The sequence below is a fragment of the Trachurus trachurus genome (assembly GCF_905171665.1).
Source record: "Trachurus trachurus genome assembly, chromosome: 23".
Lineage (NCBI taxonomy): Eukaryota > Metazoa > Chordata > Actinopteri > Carangiformes > Carangidae > Trachurus > Trachurus trachurus.
Window position 1 is genome coordinate 14,123,129 of NC_139912.1, and position 20,793 is coordinate 14,143,921.

A 20,793-nucleotide genomic window follows, 5' to 3' on the forward strand; every position below is an offset into this window, starting at 1 on the left:
CATGTGAGAGGCAGGAAATCACACAGGCTGAACTTGCTTTGAGTACTAAGGGCCCCAGCAGCTCTATTATTAAATCTATTTATGTGCTCCCACCATCACAGGTCCAACCTGACAGCCAGAGAGCTTCTTCTGATCAAATAGAAAGCAGCAAAGGGAATATCTAATACGTAAATAATCAGGTGCATTCCACTGCATCATGGGAGAGTTAATCTACTGTATCTGACACTTGGGATTAGTATATTTGCCGTCTCTCAGAAACAGCAGGTTTTTAAAAGCTGAAAGCAAGAAACAAAATTGAGCCATAAGCAAGAATTTACAAACTCTGACCTTTCTGCACTTAACAGGAGCGGGAGAAGCAACCAGTCATTTTCAGGCTAGACATAGCCAGGCAAAGTCACATCAGCCGGAATAAATCTGTGTTTAAAAAGGGGAAAGACCCACTGAATGCTTTTTGCATCATCACAATGTAATGCAATAGAAGTTGCTGCCGGTATGCTAATATGTTTTGACAAGAAATGTTTTCCTCAATGAATGACACAATAGTGATGACATAGACCCAGTGATGTCACTTGTGACTGATCCAATTTCTTGATGCATGTTAACGGTGGCATCATCTGCATCAGGGAAAGTTGCTTCGGAAAGGTTATACACTGAACGCCCCCATACATAAAAATTATTACATTCATAATCTCACATTATTTTAAACTTAAAACAAGTAGGTCTGTACTTGCTAAATGTCACCTTGCACTATCACTGTATGAAGAGACGTATTTCACACACATTTGCAGGAGTCACCTTGGCACTTTCAAGTTTATGTGTGTAAAATGTATTGGCACAGTCACTGGCACATGCATCCTGAGATGTGATGAAATTCCCAGACACGTTTATTAAGTCTGTCTGTCTTACAAGCTTCATCTAGACAATCGACTCTTTTCAAAGACTTAGCAGAATTGGAAGAAAATATGAGATTTTGTGTCATACAAAAGAGATCTGGAGGGTCCACAGCTGTCAAAGCCACAGAGACACTACAGTAAAGGCACATTCAGCTGCTGTGCTGTTCATTGTTCACAGAAGAGCCCCACAGAGCATGTAAATAAAAGCAGGAGGACCCATGCATCACAACAACAGGCCCTTCAATTTCTTTCTCTGGAGAGAAACCCACTCTCCCGCCTTGGAAGAGTCACCTTTGTGCATCTGCTCTGATTGTTTGCAAATGATGGCAGCATTGATTTCAGTCTGGAGCAGGATTTTTTTCGGTTTAATTTGTTTGAGGGGAAGGAGGTAAAATTGGAGAAATACTAATGATGGAGGTGGAAACAGGAAAGATAAAAGCCACACACACACAGACTGTGGCTCTGTTTACCAGAGGAAACACAGCTTTAAAGCAAAAACAAAGGCACCCAGATACAAACAGACATACAAAATCCTCCTCTCTTTTTTGAACCCAAATAAAAAATATGTATGTGGGAACACTTTCTACACTTGGTTTCAATACAGAGTACACCAACTGAACAATGGCATTTAATATTTAAAAAAACTCATGGTTGATGCGAATGTCACAAATGCAAATAAAGATATATTTCTCCAATAAATCAGCACAGCTTGGGGTACTTGATTGATCTTTTATTGAAAGGGTAATATAGATAATAGGGGATAAACATTTATTTAGATATAGAAACGATGTCTTGCAGTGTATGGCATTTTATGATTGGAGGATGGATAACTGAGAAGATGGTTAACTGAATGTGGAAATACTGCCATCTGCTGATTGAAATCACACATCAAAGACTGGGCTCAAAAAATCAAGAAGGCAATGTACTGTTATACTCTGTTTAATGCTTTTGCAGCCTGAAATAAAGAAAACTAATACATTGATATATATGATATACAGTAGTTTCTGTCCAACCATGACCTCACAGCTCATCCTAATAATATATTTTTGCTGTCAAAAATCATCAGCGGTCTCAAAGGAACTTGTCAAAGTGATATGACTTTCACTGGTGTAGCCATAACTCAAAATATCTGCGTGCATGACTTTAGTGAGTATGTAGAAAATAAAACATTAAGATCACATTGAGCAACTGTCCTTTGTACCATTACCCAGCACCACTGAAAATGTAAAAAAGAAATATAGTAAATTAAAAAAAAGAAGTTTTTGAAATGCTAGAACCAATTTTATTTTTTGAATCTAAATCAGTCTCCTGGTGATTATACATGTGCTCAAAGGATAAAAAAAATATGAAATAGGCAAAAAAAAAAAAAATCTTACTTGCTTATTCCAATCAATTGAGGTGATTATAATCTAATATAGAATTCTTTACAGACTATGCATTGTTTTGACTGAGACATTGATAGTCTAAAAAAAAACAAAAAACACTCTGAATTAAAGTCTACATTGTTACTGTTTGTTTGTCCAACTCATTTCAACTCCAAACAGTAAAACACTGGACATTTAGAGTGGTATACAGATGTTACTGATGCAGAACTCCCATATTGTTCTGTATACTGAAGTTCTTCTGATACAGTTAATGGTCTATAAAAAGTGCAAGTCAATAATCAATTTTAAAGACAGCTTCGAGTGTGGCGTTATAGCAGAACAAATGCAGGACAGATGCATGATCTAAGATTTTAACCAATGACTATCAGTGAGAAGAGTGTTTGAAGGTGAAGACTGGATCTCTCATTGTTGGGTCCACGTACAGTATTTGCTTCCCAGAGTCAATTATATACATGTGAGTTGTGGTAGGCTTACATTTACAATCCCATGATGCACAGCACCAGCAGCGCCAGAGTAACCAGGCTTAGGGTCGGTGTGATCACAGATGCTTTACCTGAAGAAACAGGGACATCGTGAGATATAAAAAAAAAACCCTTGAGGATAAAAAATCTGTAATCAATGATTCAAGCATTTTAGTCTTACCCTTAATACTGATCTTCCTGACTGGTCCATCTCCTCCTTCATAACGACCGCGCACCATCAGCTCATAGTCACCCCACTGAGGCATGGGGAAGTCCATGAAGTGCCATCCAGTGATGTAGACTTTCCCGTAGATGTATCCTGTCTTTCTGAACATGACCTAATAAAACAAAGAAACATGGGAGATTTTCAGCATCGCTGTTATTGCCAGGTTCATCTGTGATTAAATCTTAGATTCACCTGCCCGTACCCACCTTGTAGTACAGTGGGAAGGAAACGTTGCCAAACCAGTCGTACTGGATATGATCCCACCACACATACAGCCACTTTCCTGTCCAGCTGATATAGCGCCACATCCTTGGAGGGTCTGGTGGTGCTGTAAGGAAAATGATTTATCAAGACCACATCTATTTCCGTATGTCATTATAATTACATAGAAAGCTCTCTGCGTAGGTGCTAACGGCCAGTGGATTATGGGTAATGAGTCTTACGTGGTCTCTTTGTGAACATCTCACAGTGTTCACCAGGGGGCCCAAGACCAGCTCCATTGAAGGCACGGACCTCAATGAGGTAGTGTGAGTCTGGCAGCATGTTCTCCAGCCTGGTCTGATTGACGTCGCCTGGAACAAATATACGATTGGCTCCTGGCTCCGGGTCATCGTACTTCCTCCAGTATTTGACCTGGTTAGCAAGAAAATGTATTTTTGAAAATAAATGTTTGTTACACTGTGTGAGGAGGGGAATTTTCAAACCATGGTCTTTTCATTACACTTTTAACTAGCCAATACTGGCATTGCTTACTACTGTAGCTAACACTGGCTTATAAAAATTGTGATGACTTGGTGTCAAGAATTTGGTTGTAATTCGCAAGAATATCAAAAAAGGGCAAAGGGCAAAATCTTCACTAGCTGCCATTCCCCGATTGTGTATAGACCCTTTCAGAGAGTATAAACAAAGACAGGTGTGGCTCATTAGAAAACGCTCTGGTACACTAAATGGAATGGAGCCTTAATTAGTATCCTTGGTAACACCTGTATTTGTTTATACTCTCTGAAACGGTCTATACTAATTAATGATTGGTTTATTTTGTATTTTAATGCTATGGTTACTGCTAACCAGGCTATAGCCACTATACAGTACTAGCCATTTGAGGCAAATACTCAACATTGTAAATAACTTTATTTACATTTAAATTTAAATTTAATGTTTTACTTTTTGAACATCACTTGTGTATGTTACTATAGCTATAATAATTACTGGGTTATGGGGTTAGATTGTAGGATAGTTCTTATATTGATAGAGTAGGTTATAATTCGCTCTTAGTTTAGATTCCTTGGAGCAATTAGGTTTGGGTTAACCCTTTTACAGTAGTCTGTTGTTTATGATAACTCTTCTTCTTTTGATTGGAGTCAGATTTTTTTTATAACAGTTTTCCTATTTTGATTGCTACCTGCAGCCTATATAATATATTATGTTATATAGTCAGTTAATGGTTGTAAAGAACATGACGAATACCTGATATCCCTCAATGTACTGCTGCAGGCCTGTTCCAGTGTCAACCACTGGCAACCACCACACCAGAGCTTCAGTCGACGATACCGGCCTGGCATAGACATCTGTCGGAGACTCTGTAGGTACTGGAGAGGTCACAGAAATGGATGAGAAAGAAAAAAGTTTGTTATTTGCTCTAGGTTTAGTGTTGCATCCTGGAATTTGCAGTGAATTTTGTTTGGTTTTAAAACCAATAAAAAACGAAATCCTCACCATCTCGTGGGTAGTAGATGACCTTGGTTAGGCTGTATGGTCCATCTCCTTTCACATTAAATGACTTGACCTTCACCTGAAACTCCCGCACCTGGAAATCCTCCTCAGTGGGAATGAAGTAGGGTTCTCTGTGAACATAACGCCTCGTCTCGGGGTCTGAGATGGTCTCGTACCACCAGTCATACGCATCGTGAGGCTTGAATGCAACAATGTAACCAAACTTCTTTCCATAGAAATACCATGGCTCTACCGGCTAAGAGAAACACAAAGAAAAAAAAAATACTTGTGCTCATTTTGTTTTCATGATAGAGTGTGAATCTTAATATTGTCACATGATGTAATTGATTCAAAGACTATTTGGATTTGCTTACAATGGAAGAATCATCTATAACCTTACAGAATCCTGAAAGCAGACATGTGCGACCATGGACTATTAGCCAGGACACTTTTGAGTTCACACCAAGTAGTGTAGATATACTGGTGAAGGTCTGTTGGATCTAACCCTAACCCTATGCTTTTTGAGGTGTTACTACTGTAGACATGAATTGTCCCATTATAACACACTTTGCATTGCATTTGCTTATATTCACTCATGATTATTCATTAATCATTATCACTACCATTTTTATTATTGCTACTCATGTCACATAAGTGTTGTTGTTACCACTGGTAAGGGGCAGGCTGTTTTTTGTTTGTTTTTTCTCTTTTTTCCTCTTTATCCTCACCTTTCTCTCTATTCTCTCTCTTCTTTATACATATACATCCAAGCAAAAGTGGTCTGTCTTTCTGTTTTTTTCTTTCTCTCCCATCTCACATGTGTCTTTCTGTGCCTATACTCTCTCTCTTTCTCGAGTTCTAATTGTTCCAGTTCTTCCCCATTAATTTGAACACACACATATCTACACTCACACACACACACACACAGGTCAACACATGCACATTGCACATGCTGACAGACACGCACACATACATACACACGCACAGACTACCTTCCACCACAACATCAAACATCAAACAGCACTGTTTGCACCAGTATAGCACTTGGCTTTGTTGTCTTGTCTTGTCTAACCCTTTAATACGTTGTTTTTTGTCTTTGTATGTTTTTGTTGTTTTCCACTTGTCTTGTTTTGGCATCACACAAAAAAAGAAGAAAAAAATATGTAGAATTGTAACTAGGACCCCTGCACGCTCCCCCCTTCCTTGTCTGTTTGTATGTTTGTGTGTTGTTATTGTTCTGTTTTGTCTTGGTATGTATTTTGTGTTCTTGTGCGGCTGTGGAGTCTAAATTTGAAAACAAAAAAGAAAGTCAGCAAAAACAGCTCCTAATAAAAAATAAAAAACATTTCCCATGATTTAAGAGTACTCACTGTCCATGTGATGACAATTTCCCCATTTCTGCCTCCGTAACCCGCCACATCAGTGGGCGCCACCACTGGAGCTGAAAAGACAAATGGTCATTCATTAGGGTTTTACATCTACAATTATTCGGACTAAATATGTCAAATGAATATTCCCTTATTACCAGCATCCCAGGTTTTGATCTTAAGGGAGGGGATACTGGCCTCTCCGGATCCATACTCATTGGTGGCAATGACCCTGAACTGATACTCCATCCATGGGTACAGGTCCGTCACCTCTGCCTTCTCCATACTGCTGTCAATAGTGGTTGGAGCTGAGAGAGACACAAAGGGCACTCCGAGTCAGATCATGTGCTAAACATTCAATTACAATACCTGCTTGTTGTTGTGGACCCCTTTAACACAACTGTGGAGTAAGTTGGCCCCCTGCTGTTAGAAAGCAGTACTCACAGGTGCTGGCGTTCTTCCAGTCATCTTCATACAGAGCCCAGTAGTGCCTGGTTTGAACGGTGTAGTAGAGAATGGGGCTGTTATGATCCGCTGCCCTACTCCACAATAGTTTCACCCATGTGTCTCCAATCTCCTCCACCCGGAGCACACCAGGGGGCCCTGGTACACCTGGATTAGGGGGGAGGGAAATAAAGGAAGGATATCGACAGCAGCAGCTTTAAATAACTAGTACTCATCACTTGCATTGTTTTTTATAAATTCCTTTTCTCTGGCTAAGAATTCAAATCAAGCGCCTGAAAAAATTGTACAAATAAGGCTTTATTTTTAGGTCTAGTCTTCTGAGGCATGCCATGTTAGTACAGTACTGACCTACAACCTTCAGGTCAGCATAGGCTAGATCACTGTCCACCACAGTCTGTGCTGTGCAGGTGTAGCGACCCTCGTGCCAAATTTGGGCGTTCTTTATTCTAAGATCACCAGTGCCGTCTTCATTCTGGAAACCCCAAAGCAAAAGATGGCAAGAGAAAACAGAAGAAGGAAAAGTGTTCATAAGATGGCTAATGACCAATTCTGAGACAACTGTGAGATGTCAAATAAAGCTTAGATGAACCATTGTCCTACCATACGTTCATAATGTTCCCATTCAGTGTCAAAGTCAATAACTCTGAAGTCTATGGCCCAGACGAAGGTGATGTCCAACATGGGGTCGTATGACGCGGAGCAGCTCAGAATAATCTCATCACCAACCTGAACCTCACTGTCCTCAGGGGCCACTGTGAGGCTAGTTGCCTCTGGGTAAGTCAAAAATAGAGACATCATCACTCATAGTGTGCTCATCCAAACTGACCAACCATTATTGAGCGATATTGATATGCAACATAAATAACTAAACCTGGGAGTGAAATCATTATCACATTTACCTGTAATGGTGAGATAACCAGAACTGTTGGACTTCCCTCGGTCATTCTCAGCAAAACAGGTGTAGGTGCCCTCATCATTTTTGGTGGCGTTAAGGATCTCCAGACTCCCATCAAACAGGATGGAAATACTACAAACAAACAATTAACCAATACAAAGGTAAGCTGCCTGTCAACAGAGGGTTATCCACTGCTGAATTGTTTTAAGCCTGGTTGTTGCATTGTCATTATGTTCAGTCTTTGTTCTTCTGACTTGTGCTTACCGTGAATTGTTGTAGAGCACCTCTTTGCCCTTGGTCCAGGTGAATCGAGGTCGAGGAGCAGCTCTGGGTTTACACTCAATCACCACACGTGCATCTCTAGCTCCAAGAAGCTGCCTCTTCACAGGGTTAAACTCAAATGTAGGAGCACAGGCTGGAGGGAGATTATGTCATTTTATTTTTAAGAACCGTTTTGAACCATATTATAGTTTAAGGATAAGCAAAGTAAAGTTTTTTTTAGTGGGCACTCACCAATGACTCGCAGCTCAGCGTTGGCATATTTGATGCCCCAGAAATTCTCAGCAATGCACTGGTACATCCCAGAGTCATCAAAGGTCAGACTGGAAAACTTCAGCTCACCTTTACCATACTGCAGATAGGCAATAAAAATAAATTACAGACGAAGATGTCTACTTGAAAATAATCTTTACAAAAAAAACTATCAACATGACAACAGCCAAGCTGAGAAGCAGTTAAGTATTATTGTGGGTGACACTATGTTAAGAGTTTTCACCATATATCCATCTTTGTACCAGCGGATGAAGGGGAAGGGTTTCCCTGACGCCACACAGCGCATGGTGTGCTCTGAGCCGATGTCAACCTGAGTATTGTTGATGGTTTCAGCCCACTCTGGGGCAGCTGGAAAAAGAATAATAAATTAATACATTTTTATAATAATAATACATTTTATTTATAAGCGCTTTTACAAATGCTCAAAGACACTTTACAGTTTAAAAATCATAAAATAGAGTAATTCAAATTGTAATTCAGTTAAAAACATCAGAATATGTGCATTTGATTGATATTGATGATGATTATGTGACTTTATAGTAAGAGATAATATCCCTCTGGGTCTCTGTAGTTGCTTTTGAATAGTAGGCTATGCTCGTCAGTCAAATGTTGGTGAAGTACATTCCAATAACTTTACTTACACTCCACATAGAGCCAGGCCTTGTGCCAGTCCTTCCCTTTAGTGTTGATAGCTTCACACTCGTACCCGCCTACATCTTCATACTGTACGTTGAACAGATGAAGCACGGCTCCTGATTCACTGATCTCGTGAGTGGGTGGGAGGTCTGTGGCGTCCACTTTCCTCCAGACAATGTGAGGGATGGGACTGAACAGACACAAAAGTTGGTTTGTTGTAATGAAAAACTGGCATTAAAAGATACAAATGCACATATACACCTACTCAATGTGAAGGCATACATTTAACATATATTTGTGATTCATCAAACTTTAAAGACTGAATTGGTAAAAACATACTTTCCCAGAGCAAAGCACTCTAATGTAATATTAGAGGCCAGCATGGCAGTAGTGTCTGGAAACTTCACCCTGATGTCTGCTGGGTATTTCCTTTCCTCACCTGTCACAAAAATGAGAGTAAATTACATTCAAAATGAAGACCCCAAGACTTCTTTCTTGTTGATCTACACAGTATAGTTACTATCTACCCACCCTCGTCAGGGGGTAAAGGAATGAGGGGGATGAACTTGGAGAAGACGCTCTTCCCGATGATGGGACTGGAAACGTAACAGGAGTAGTTTCCTGCATCCTGAGCCTCCACCTTGGAGATGTAAAGGTTCCCCGTCCTCTGGGAAACAAATCTCCGGCGATCCGTGTACAGGAAAACTGGGAACTCATTGTAGATCCAGCGATAGCTTACTGCCTCTGAAAAGGGAAGAGGGAAACTAATATCATGTGGCTGCACTCCAAAGATACTGAAAAGTGATCGATCGTGCATTTTTTTTCAAATATTATTCCTCTTTAATTTCTAGGCACTTCAAATCTGATGATGACAGGTGACGCCTGTACACACACCTGGCCAGGCTTTTGGAGGTGCGCACAGCAGAACAGCTCCCTGTCCTTCTTTGACGTACACAGGATCTCTCTCCTCATCAGAAAACTCCTCCAGAACTACACAGCAGATTCAGGATAATTAAAATCAAGAATGAACAGCAACAACAATGTAAGAAGAGCTCTGACAGGTTTTACTGTACATACTTACATCCAAACTTGACCCTGGCCTCCTTGCTGATGACAGTGCCGTAGATGTTCCTGGCCACGCAGATGTACGTCCCTGCGTGCTTCTTCTGTCTGGGGTTGGTGATAACCAGGTTCCCCCCCACCAGGCTGTAGTGCTCATCCGGCTGCTCCATCAGCTTGATCTCCCAGTTGTCACGACGCCACCTTGCAGTGACACAACATAATAAGACGCATGTTGTCAAAACGTGCCTTGTTATACCACCTGATACATTTCTGGCAATGCGATATCAAATAAATCACAGTATTACTATTGACTGTTGAGTAATGGGTGTGTAACCTGTATGTAGCCGGTGGGTTCGCCCGTGCCCTGCAGTTCATGGAGATTCTCTCATCAGGTGAGCCCTCAGTGTAAACCACATCAATAGGTTCCTCCTCAAAGATGGGACCATATCCAGTTGCATCATCTGACAAATTTAACATAACAATTAGCTGATTTGCTAATAAAAAAAAAAAATCCCTTAAATGTGCGATACATTCTGTGCAGCATTCCCTGTTTTTCAAATTTCAGACCAACAAACTCACCTCCAAAAATTCTGGGCTCATTAAACAGGACTGCCACTGCACAGGAGAAGAAAAAAAACAGAAAAGAAAAATATATCAGTTCACACATATTTCACTTTGAGGGAGCAGGTGTTTTATTTTCAGGCATCACTGTGTGTTTTACCTGTGAGGGAGATGGAAGAGGCGAGGGCCAGGAGCAGTAAAGCAGTGGAAGCCATGTTGGTCATCAGATGGATTTACTGCAGCCACATGTGTCAGGCAAGGACAGGGGGACACAAACAAAAAGTGGAGACAGAACAGAGACAGTTTTGTTTAACATGAGATTTCCTGGTTGTGTCAACGGCAGGGCCGTAGCCAGGATTTTTGAAATACCGAGGTCATAGTCGTGGTGCGCGGGGGGGTGGCGTCAGAAATTTGGGGCAATTTTATATTAAAAGGCTTCAATCTGGTGCACTTTGACAGATAAAAACTACACACATCATATTAGATTAATGCCATTTTTTATGATATTATCATCACTAGTGATCATCCAGAGAAGACCCAACTTCACTGAATTCTGATGAGAACACACCACCTATTATAAACAGTAGACTAGCTCCTCACATTCGTAGCAGCCACAGAGTAGCAAAAATATTATATTATAAAGTTTAATTCCAGCTCGAAAAAAAAAAGTCTGAAATGCAATGTGATGGTCCTGGTTGTTAACATAAAGATGAACAGGTTTCTAGGGTGAAGTGTGCACTCTTTTTTTTACCATAGCTATAGCCTACTATTTTTGGGTGACTTCCTTCTGGAGCGTCAGCTGTGTTCCTCACTTTGAAACAGGCCCAGGAAGTTTGTTTGCTTTTCCTTATAGTTACCACAAACATACATCTGACTGCTCCTTGTTGCAGCAAATTTTGGTTTGTGTTATAATTGGTTATTCACGTTGTTTAGCTATGTAGTATTTCACATTTCTATGCATATTTTTTATTAGTAAAATATTGGTGTCAAACTTCATTTCGGTTGTATGGTCTTCTTTGAATGGGAAAATATGAAGAGGTCTAGGTGAAATCAAAATGAGCCAAAAACAGTTGTATTTGGATGGAGTGAATATTATGACACAGGCTATTAGTGAAATATAGCCTAATTAGTTTTCCAAAGGTCAAATTCCACCTGGACATACGTATCTCTGATAATAAAACAGCTGCAAAATTGCTCAGGTTCATTTTTTTAGCATCTACTTTTACACAGCCTACACATTACTTATTCATTTGCCTGATATCCCATGATTCAAAGGTAAATTTTACTCTAATGTGATTTTTGTTAGTATTCTTACTAGGCAGAGATGAAAAATTTACATTTTCTACTGTAGCCTACTCCAGACATGTCTGTAGTAATCTCACCGGTCTTAGCTTTCTTTAAATAAATAAATAAATAAATAAATAAATAAATAAATAAATAAAAAAGACTGAAATAAAACTAATGGTTGCCTAAACTTTACACCGTATGCTCTTTGTTAAATCTGTCCAAAATTTTTTAGAAACAATTTCACAGTCTTTGTTTGTGAAATATTTGTGCTTGTGCACCACATATGCTCACATCTTGTGCATCTCCTGGGGGCTAAGCCCCCCCTGTCCTTAAAACTTAGTGACGCCCCTGTCTGTATAAAATTTATCATGTCACTGTGCTTTTCACATAAAGTTGATGGAAGAATGGACAGTGCAGTAGATGCCCCCTCAGTATAGGAAAGAGGTCTCTGCTCTCCCCCACTTAGCTCAACTAGTGCATAGTGCAGGACACAGACAGTAAACGGCGCTGAATTGACGTTATTAAACAGCTGTTTTCTCCGCATACATGAGGTTCCGTCCCGAAATAATACAGCGCTTCAAGTGCACGTATGTACGAAACTTTTACAGTGTAACAACTGGTTGGAAAGAGCAGTTTATCTAGAGCCAACTCACTCAGTAGCCTTCTCCTCCATGCACACAGGCTCCGCGACGCGCTGTATCACTCGCTTTTTCCCGAATGAATCGCCTTTTTTCCCGCGACCAGTACACAAACACCAGCGTACGTGAGGGCGTCAATAAACAAGAGCATAATAGGCCTACCGGAATTGTTTGGACAAGAGAGGAGTCACTCAGTCACCTTCCATCTGTCCTCCCTAATACTTTGCACTTTTTTTTTTCATTCATTAGGCCGAAAAAAATACCGAGGTCATGACCTCGGTCGGTGTCCTCAATGGTAGCTACGGCCTTGGTCAACGGTAAATTATTAACAAATAGATGTGATCCTTATATAGATACATGGAAACAGTGCATACAGAACTAGCTGGAATATTCTGTCTATAAATGATTCAGTATGTGAGTGACTCAGCAGAACAGAATCGTGTGAGCAGCCTGTGGTGCACATCCACGCACCGGCAGCAACATATTAAGTCTTTACCTCATGTGTGTGCACTCCGGTCTGTCTGCTCTGCTGACAAAACACGAGGCAGCTCTGCGGCACCTCGACAGGGGGTCATTCCTATGTTCCCACAGCCCTATGTTCCCACAGCCCTATGTTCCCACATTTCTAACTTTTGTTGTCACTGAAAATTAGGCCCTATGTTCCCACAGCCCTTTGGTCCCACCATTGGTTGGGTTTAGGCAATGAAGAAAAGAGTTGGTTAAGTTTAGTAAAAAGACCAGGTAGAGGCTAGACAGGCCAGATAGATAGAGTCCAGATAGGTAGAGAGAGTCCAGTGGGAACATAGGGCCTGATTTTGAGGAAAACCTTAGAACTGTGGGAACATAGGGCCGTGGGAACATAGGGCTGTGGGAACATAGGGCTGTGGGAACATAGGCACGCTCCCCTCGACAGCGCCTGCTGTGCCGTCACACATGCTTACACATCACTTTTGCAGGAGGAAGTGGAAGCAAAGAGCAGCGGCGGTGTTTGAGCTCTCACTGTCAAAGGCAGAGGCAGTGAGAGAATGAAACCAAAATGAACCCTATAACCCCACATTTTGGTTGAGTCTACTGAGTTAATACTTTGTAGCGATCAGATGTATCCACACACAACATTAGCTCCATGTCCCAGATCCACACAACAGTGCAGTCAAACTGTGAAAAGGACAAGAGGAACTACATTCAAAGCGCTAAAACAGTCGATTTCGGGGCGTGACGCTGATTGACACAATTCTCTAAAAATTCAATTAACACAGGAAATCGAGGAGCCGCTCACAGCTGCAAAACACACTGTGGAAAAACAAGTTGAGTCCCATTAGGAGTAGCTTTTCACAGTTGCAGTTTGATAGACCTACATTGCCTGTTAACGTAAAATTTTAACAGTATTCTTATAAATAATACACTATGATGAATTGACATCTGGTACATACTATATAGAGCTATACAGTCGATAGTAGGGACTTTGGACACAGCACAGGTCACCAACAGGTTCATTGGAATTTCTGCATATAATACACCTTCTGATTTCCTACCACTAGAGTTACTGGTGTAGCTGCTGCACTGGATGCTCATCTAGTGCTCAGTATGCAACAAATACCCAGAACTACACAGATGACTCAAATTTAGTTATCATTTTATCCACTAGCCACATCTTATTTAACTGCATATCTTATCTTATCTTATCTTATCTTATCTTATCTTATCTTAAGGAGGGGTACACCTTGGACTTGTCACCAGTCTATTGCAGGGCCAACATACAGTATGGAGGCAGACAACCAGTCACGTTCACGTCAACAAGGCAAGAAGACAAGTTAACTAGAAACAACCCAGGCACAGAACCCAGAAACTTCTCAATGTGAGCCCACAGTGCTTTTAGTTATTATTTAGTATAAATTTGAATTGAATAGAAAAAATGTTGTGGCTGACATCACAAATGACAAGCGCAGCCAAATTTTCCATGGATGTGATAACGAAGGAAAGAAAAGGAAGAAGAAACCAGGCCCCTCCTACAGTATGTTCCTCAGCAGCCATGTCTGCCCAGAAATAGAGAGAGCAGAGGCATGCACATCCTCTTGCTCACACTGCAGCACTGAATCCTTGTGTGCATTCCTGATGACTCAACACTTATCTCACAACAGCATCCTGGCATTCACCTTCAACCGGATCAGGAATTCCACAGCGGCCACGCCCCTCCCTCTACCCATGATGCCCCAAGGAAAACAAAAGTCTGTCCTACAGCCACGATGCCTTTAAGACCATGCTACTGTCAAAATGTAGAGGTTCCTTAAAAGTGTCACTGCAGCAGCAGCCGTCCTTGCAGCTCAGACTGATTTTGCACATCTGCAACACTGCTAAGTTGTAACCGACTCTCTGCTCCAACATCACTGCTCTCTCTCTCTCTCTCTCTCTCGACATGCACACAACTTCTACATACTGTGTTATTCCTGAACGCAGCTCCTGCTCCTGTAACAACATCCTATCTCAAACGTACTGTGGACGTCAAATCTGTTATTTGCCTGTTCACTTGCAGCTGCTGAATCTTCACACTTTGTGCACAAGTTTACATCCACACGTCACGTGTTGGGAAAGTTCACTTTCTACATGAACTAGTTCAAAGTTCAGTTCACAAATTTTAAAATGAACTAGTTCAGTTCATAGTTCATAATTCAAAATTTTGAACTAAGTTCACGGTTCAAAAACTGAACTAGTTCATAGTTCTTTTTTTTCTCCAATATGTTTCTACAAGCTATTATTTTTCAAAATTATTGCCTCAGCCCATATCGAACCACAGACAGCTATTATTTTAGCAGTTTTAACCAGTATTAGTTATAGTTACTACTTTACTTTACCCAAAAAGTAACTGAGTTAGATGTGTCCAATGTGTGTACGTTTGTAGCCTATTTGTGTTTATTAATCCAAACAGAGCGTGAGAGAGAAACACACACACACACACACACACACACACACACACACACACACACACACACACACACACACACACACAGCTGAGGGGCAGAAGCGCTTCTCGACCGCGAGGAGAAGCGTCTGATGTGAACAGGAGGGCCGCGGCTCGCGCGTCCGGTGTGGCCCCAGCGTAACCCCCGTCATCTTTTACCAAAGACGGTTTATAAGATAAATAGAGTATCTTTGCTTTTACTAACCAACTGGGTCAGTATTCCTCCACACAGACAGGCTCCGCGACACGCTGTATCACTCCGCCTCTTCCATGCGCCGCTGATCCAAACAGCTGATAGGTGTTGCCAGATTGGGTGGTCTTTCCGCTACATATTAACGCCTGTTTACAGTGTGTTTTAGCTGGGTTTTCTATGGAAATCTGGCACACTCCTGAACGAAGTCGAGAGCTGCGTTCACAAACGCCAGAATGAACGCGTTCACAATAACGTTCATCAAGCAGAAATACCTACGTTCAGTTCACGTTCGCCCAAAATATGAACGAGTTCATGAACGATCGTTCATTGAACGCGTTCAGGCACAACACCACGTGTCTGCGCATGCGCACGGTGTATGCAACATTATCACTCTCATCATCTTAAACAGTGGAAGCTCAAGCAAAGAAAAGCTTCTGTCCTCGACGGTCACTATCACGCCCACGGAAATGACAAAAACATACATACAATAACTCTACTGTACTGTGCTTCATGCTAGTTTGATACTTGAGAAGAATGTTTTTTCCTTACAACAGTCTTTTCCATTCAACAGCTGAATGTGAGCAAGTGACATGGGCTATTTATATTCTAGTAAATTGACACCATAAGATTTTATCATTATTGGTACATGAGAATGGGCTGCATCTTTTATTTATACCAGAGAGTATATCATTTATTATTTTCATGTCATTTGTATTATTTTCATCTTTATTATCAGAATGTTAAGTTTCTTTTGTAGACATCAAATCACTTACGTAACAGCCTTTGTGCAATGTTCCCTAATATATAATAATATTTGTGACACAAATGGGCAAATCGCAAAATTCTTGGCCTGACTGCAACTATCCTGCATTCACACAGCTGTACTGTAGTTCAACTACTGACTTTGAAATGGAAAAACGACAGCAGAGTTGTCTTTTGCATCTGCAACATCCTAAAGCTGGATGAGGCCAAATTCAACTGCAAATCATGCACAACTGCTTTCACAACATCTATCTATATCTATTGCTTTATAGATGACAGTGGCAGCAATCTGTTCCCTCACTAATTCTGATCAATTCATCAGAGTGTTTTTTTTCCTGTGTTTCCCCCTGGCAGTAATCCCATCACAGATCCTCTTTGGACAGACCAGCGAAATTTAGGTCAGGACATGTATTAAGCCCTGTGTCTTAGTGACTGTGTGGTTGCTATTTGGCTTTGTGAGCTGCAGAGAAAGCCATGTTTGAATTCTGTGACTGAGTATCCCCAACAATGTTCTTGTGTTTATTTATTAATCTTTTTGCTCAGGTTTCGTGTCGGATTGATTTATATGGACTACATTTGATATGGTCTTGTGAAATATAATGATTGTAGATGTCTTTTCCTGGATCGCAACACTGAGGACCTAAGCAAAAGCAGGCCTACTGTAATGTTCAGGGTGGAGGGGGGGCTGCACATAGATGGAGGACATTATCCATGTTTGTTATGTAGTCTTATTGCCCTATACAATACAACTTTTGCAGATCGCTATATTAGCAGCACAAATTTGCCAATTAAAATTAATGACAGTTGATTTGTGTGGATTTGTGTCATAAAATGTTATTGAACTTCGCCTTAGATGTAAATATTCTGGATATTCTGTTAATTCTAACACTTTAGTACAATCTCATCAGTCAGGCAGTTGGAGTAATCTAATGAAGGAGTGCCCCCTCATCAATGCAGAGCAGTTAGTCCTTTGGCATGGTGCATCTGGCAGCTCACTGCACCCTTGACGCAGATAGTATGACTGACACCTTCACCATACCTCTCCACCCTGCAATCACAGACACTTTTGCTCCATCATGTAACTGTTCATGGGTAAAACTGCACAGTGACAAGCTAAAAACCCTTCTTTAATCCCACTGCTCACTTTTGTCGCATCCCTAAAAGTAACTGCGCAGCCCCTTACATCACTTCAGCCCTGTGACGACTGAGCGAGCGGCACCGGTTCCTTCACTGCTCTGCATTGCGGTACTCCAGTCAGTGCCGGTCCATTCCTGCACCACAACAGGAGCTCAGCAGCACATCCTCGCTATAAGTCCATCCATGCACCGGAGTCAGTTCGGTAACCCACGCGCATCCCCCCCGTGTGTGTTGTCGCTCTTACCTTTGAGGCAGAATGGGGGAAAATAATCAGTTCACTGTCCGCATGGCACACCTGGACCCGAACCGCATCGTCCCACAGCCCACCACCACCTCCTCCTCCACCACCCGCCGGAGCGTCCCGTTCAGCTCAACTTTTCTATTGGTGGAGAGCGGGTGAGCGGCAGGTCGAGGTGGCAGCGAGGATGCGGCTGTGATTGGTCCATGAGGGAGGAGAGGAGGGAGGAGGAGGTGCAGAGGTGCCAGCATCATGCGTCTGCGCATCCGAGACAGGGCAGATACAGTCTACATAGCACCATTCCTTTTGAGCACAGCAAAGTCTACATGTCACTCCCCACCATGTGCTGTGCATCATAAATGACCTTCAGATCCATTTTTAATGGCAGACTGCAGTTTGTTCACCCTGATATCATGTGGTGTATAGGCCCTGTGGACACTGTGTCCTTAATAGGAGGGTTTTCAAAAGAGTGATTGAAGAATAAACAGTCTGCATTGGGAATTCTCATTTTTACTGTTTTTCTTATTTCTTGCACTCTTCCTTTGAGACAAACTGTACAAATGGGCTATACAAATAAACTCGCCATGCCTTCTTTTAGCGTGGTACTTCAGTCTTTTTAATCTACATCTCAGCAGGCCTATATTTAAGATGAATGTCCTTATGAAATGAAAGATAAATCTGCAGTAAAGTTCCCCCAGTAGATGAGAAGATCCACAGTGAATATGCCAACACACCAGATGTGTGTTAATCTTTCAAGGATTAACTTCTGTAGGTTTATCTGTGGCTTATTTTACAGATCACACTAGGTGGAGCCACACACACACAAACATACACTCGGCACCCACTTTCGTTCTGTTGCACTGATCACAATAGGAAGACAGGACTGATTTGAAATCCTGAAACCAACATTTATTTCTTCTTTTTTTTTTAAACTTCATTTAAAATACAAAATATTTTGCAATATACTGTAGAGTAAACCATTTTGACAGCCTTTCATGCTTCTCATGTAGCTTCAACATTTACCAGAATGTCAGATTATATCATATCATATAGGCTACTGTATTATCCTACTGTATGTTCACCAGTCACTAGAACATTGTCTCCAGGGCATTCACACTCAAGTGCGCCAGTCCGTTTTTCTGTCCATGCCGGCTCTGTATGCTCCAAATTACAGTTTAGTTTTTTTTAAGTGCACACTCTTAAAAAAGATGTGTTAGTTTCAGGAGACGTCTAGTTTAGAACAACAGTTTCACAGTATACTGTGTTCAGATACTGCACGTTGTCCTAAATTAGATTCATGGAATTTTTTTTTTTGAAACGATGAATCCTGTTTAAGCGTGTGCCTTTTTTTTAAATATAAAAAATACAGAAAAAGGTGCATGAACAGTCAGAGACAAACAATACAGGTGTCACAAGAGCTCAGTCACAAGTTAAATAATCTCCTTTGATACCTGATAGGCTAAATGTTTTTGAGCAAATTCACCTGACGAGTTAGAAAATAAAAATTGAAGGAATAAAATAATACATTTCACAGCAAATGAAAAGAGTGAAAACTGCAAATTGTCTCATCTCACGCAAAGCCATTCTGCAACCCTCCCTTACCCATAATGCAGCAGAGGCCAAGCTCTCACCTCTGACCTCGACACGTCTAACGCTCAGTTCAGGCCATTATTTACAAAATACAACAAAAATATCTACATGTGAAAAGCTGACACGTTGCAACCTAAAAACTTGATGCAAGTTATGATAAACCTAAAACATGGAAATGTTCTTTTGGGGGAAAATAAAGAAAAAAAAGTCTTGTATCTCCTGTCGAGAGTAGGCGCAGACTGCTTGACACAGAATTATAGACTGTAATCCATGGAAATAGAAAGCTATACTATACATCACGCACGCTTTAGTATAGTTGCATGCATGTGCTGCACACACACGCACAGATGCACCCAAACATCCATACACACACACACACACACACTCACACACACACACACCATCATACATGCACCCACACATTCACACACAAGCTTCATTCATTTACAGTAATATAAAACTCACTGAGTGCTGCGCTCGGATCGTGACGACATTACACAGATATAAGGTTAAATGCATAAACCAAAGTCACCAGTGTGTTTACCATTTGCAAGTGAAACAAGCAACATTTTCATTCACATAAAGAGATACACTTGTTTCCACATTCAGTATCATTACACAATTTTTTTCCGACCCCATCTCTTCTAAGTGCAACCAGTAACAGTAAGTCCCGTTCTTATAGAGTCTGGTTCCCATTGGCAGTTACCTGGTGAGTAGGTTGGCAGTAGTTTAGTGCTGCTGAACAGCGGCTCCCCCTTGAGGTGAACGGGTTAGAGGAGGAGAATGAGCTGAAATGAAACACATGAGGTGTGATGATGTCACATCAGGCGTCCATGCTGCGACCTCAGGTTTCCTACACATTTGCTCAGTCTTCTATGGCTGGATTTGTGTGATTTGTTTCTGCTTCTATACCAAATGGGCTGATGAGAGTTCGATAACATGATTGTCAACAAGGCCATAACAATCTGTAATTGAAAATTATTCCTTACAACAAATGCCAGTGCATAACTGTGAAAATGTTGTGTTTTTTTACAACCACTTTTATATATTTCTCATCCCTGTGTAGGAACCTTGGACCTTTATTTTTTATTTTTGAACTAATAAGCCCATATGGGTGTTTTACAATACTTTGTGACCACATAGCTCAGAATAAAGGGTTGTTGATTTCATGTGCCCATATGAATGAACCTCAACAAAATCCAGTGGAGCTTCTTTTCCATGAAAATTTAATGCAGTTTTTTTTTTTTTTTTTTTTTTTTTTAAATCACACAGCATCTGCAGTTGTTATTCAGATAAAGTAAGGTGGTATTTCTCTGTGTCCTGTATTGAGCCCAGATCTGTCCTGTGCATGAAGAGGGATGTCTATGGATCTAAAGTCACTGTTCTCTACAAAGGCACTAGAAACCATGCTAAGAGGTCATGTGTACTCTCAGTAAACCTCTTCATGCAACAGCGTTTCTCTTTTCTGCCAGTTTATACGTAGCAGACACGGACGTGGAAATGCTATTGGAGACAATGCTGGGGTAAAGCAGTTAGTTCTGGAAATACCAGCGGTGGCCTGAAAACAGAGTCTTGCACATAGGCCACGGATACGGGGGTGGACGCACTTGACAATGACACTGGAACAATCACACCTACAACTTGTGTTCAGTTAGTGCTCGGTAAGAAGAAGCATATAGGCTCAGTGTGTGGGGGGGAAAGAAAAAGCAAAAAGAGCAAGCTTTGAGAAAAAACATGAGGCTAATAACGGACCAAATCAGTGTGAGGGCTCTGGCT

The 20,793-nt window shown here is 41.1% G+C and overlaps 1 protein-coding gene across 4 annotated transcripts; it reads right to left on the minus strand.

Annotated features, from left to right (window-relative positions):
• Positions 1-1,816: 1,816 nt before the first annotated feature.
• Positions 1,817-17,511, minus strand: cntn1b (contactin 1b). 4 transcript variants are annotated; one of them, XM_083999138.1, is made up of 24 exons: positions 17,434-17,511; positions 10,377-10,452; positions 10,235-10,270; positions 9,990-10,116; positions 9,675-9,856; positions 9,488-9,583; positions 9,125-9,337; positions 8,933-9,032; positions 8,599-8,783; positions 8,181-8,305; positions 7,919-8,036; positions 7,670-7,820; positions 7,410-7,537; positions 7,111-7,280; positions 6,859-6,982; positions 6,490-6,657; positions 6,204-6,353; positions 6,049-6,119; positions 4,682-4,934; positions 4,433-4,554; positions 3,409-3,598; positions 3,172-3,293; positions 2,921-3,077; positions 1,817-2,831 (listed from the first exon to the last, which is right to left on the minus strand). In XM_083999138.1, the coding sequence occupies exons 2-24, from the start codon at positions 10,438-10,440 to the stop codon at positions 2,755-2,757; spliced, it is 3,129 nt and encodes a 1,042-aa protein (XP_083855264.1). In that variant the 5' UTR covers positions 10,441-10,452; positions 17,434-17,511; the 3' UTR covers positions 1,817-2,754. The 4 variants fall into 4 exon arrangements, with proteins under 4 accessions (XP_083855264.1, XP_083855265.1, XP_083855263.1 ...); XM_083999139.1 differs by lacking the exon at positions 17,434-17,511 and adding an exon at positions 15,567-15,591; XM_083999137.1 differs by lacking the exon at positions 17,434-17,511 and adding an exon at positions 15,303-15,557.
• Between the last annotated feature and the right edge of the window lie 3,282 nt (positions 17,512-20,793).

Bases quoted from the DNA above. Each gene is read 5' to 3' on its own strand.
- cntn1b (XM_083999138.1), bottom strand. From the start codon at position 10,440: ATGACCAACATGGCTTCCACTGCTTTACTGCTCCTGGCCCTCGCCTCT. The intron at 8,784-8,932 runs GTATGTTTTTAC...GTGTCTGTTCAG, and splicing joins GAGTGCTTTGCTCTGGGAAA to TCCCATCCCTCACATTGTCT. The intron at 7,821-7,918 runs GTGAGTGCCCAC...ATCTCCCTCCAG, and splicing joins CGCTGAGCTGCGAGTCATTG to CCTGTGCTCCTACATTTGAG.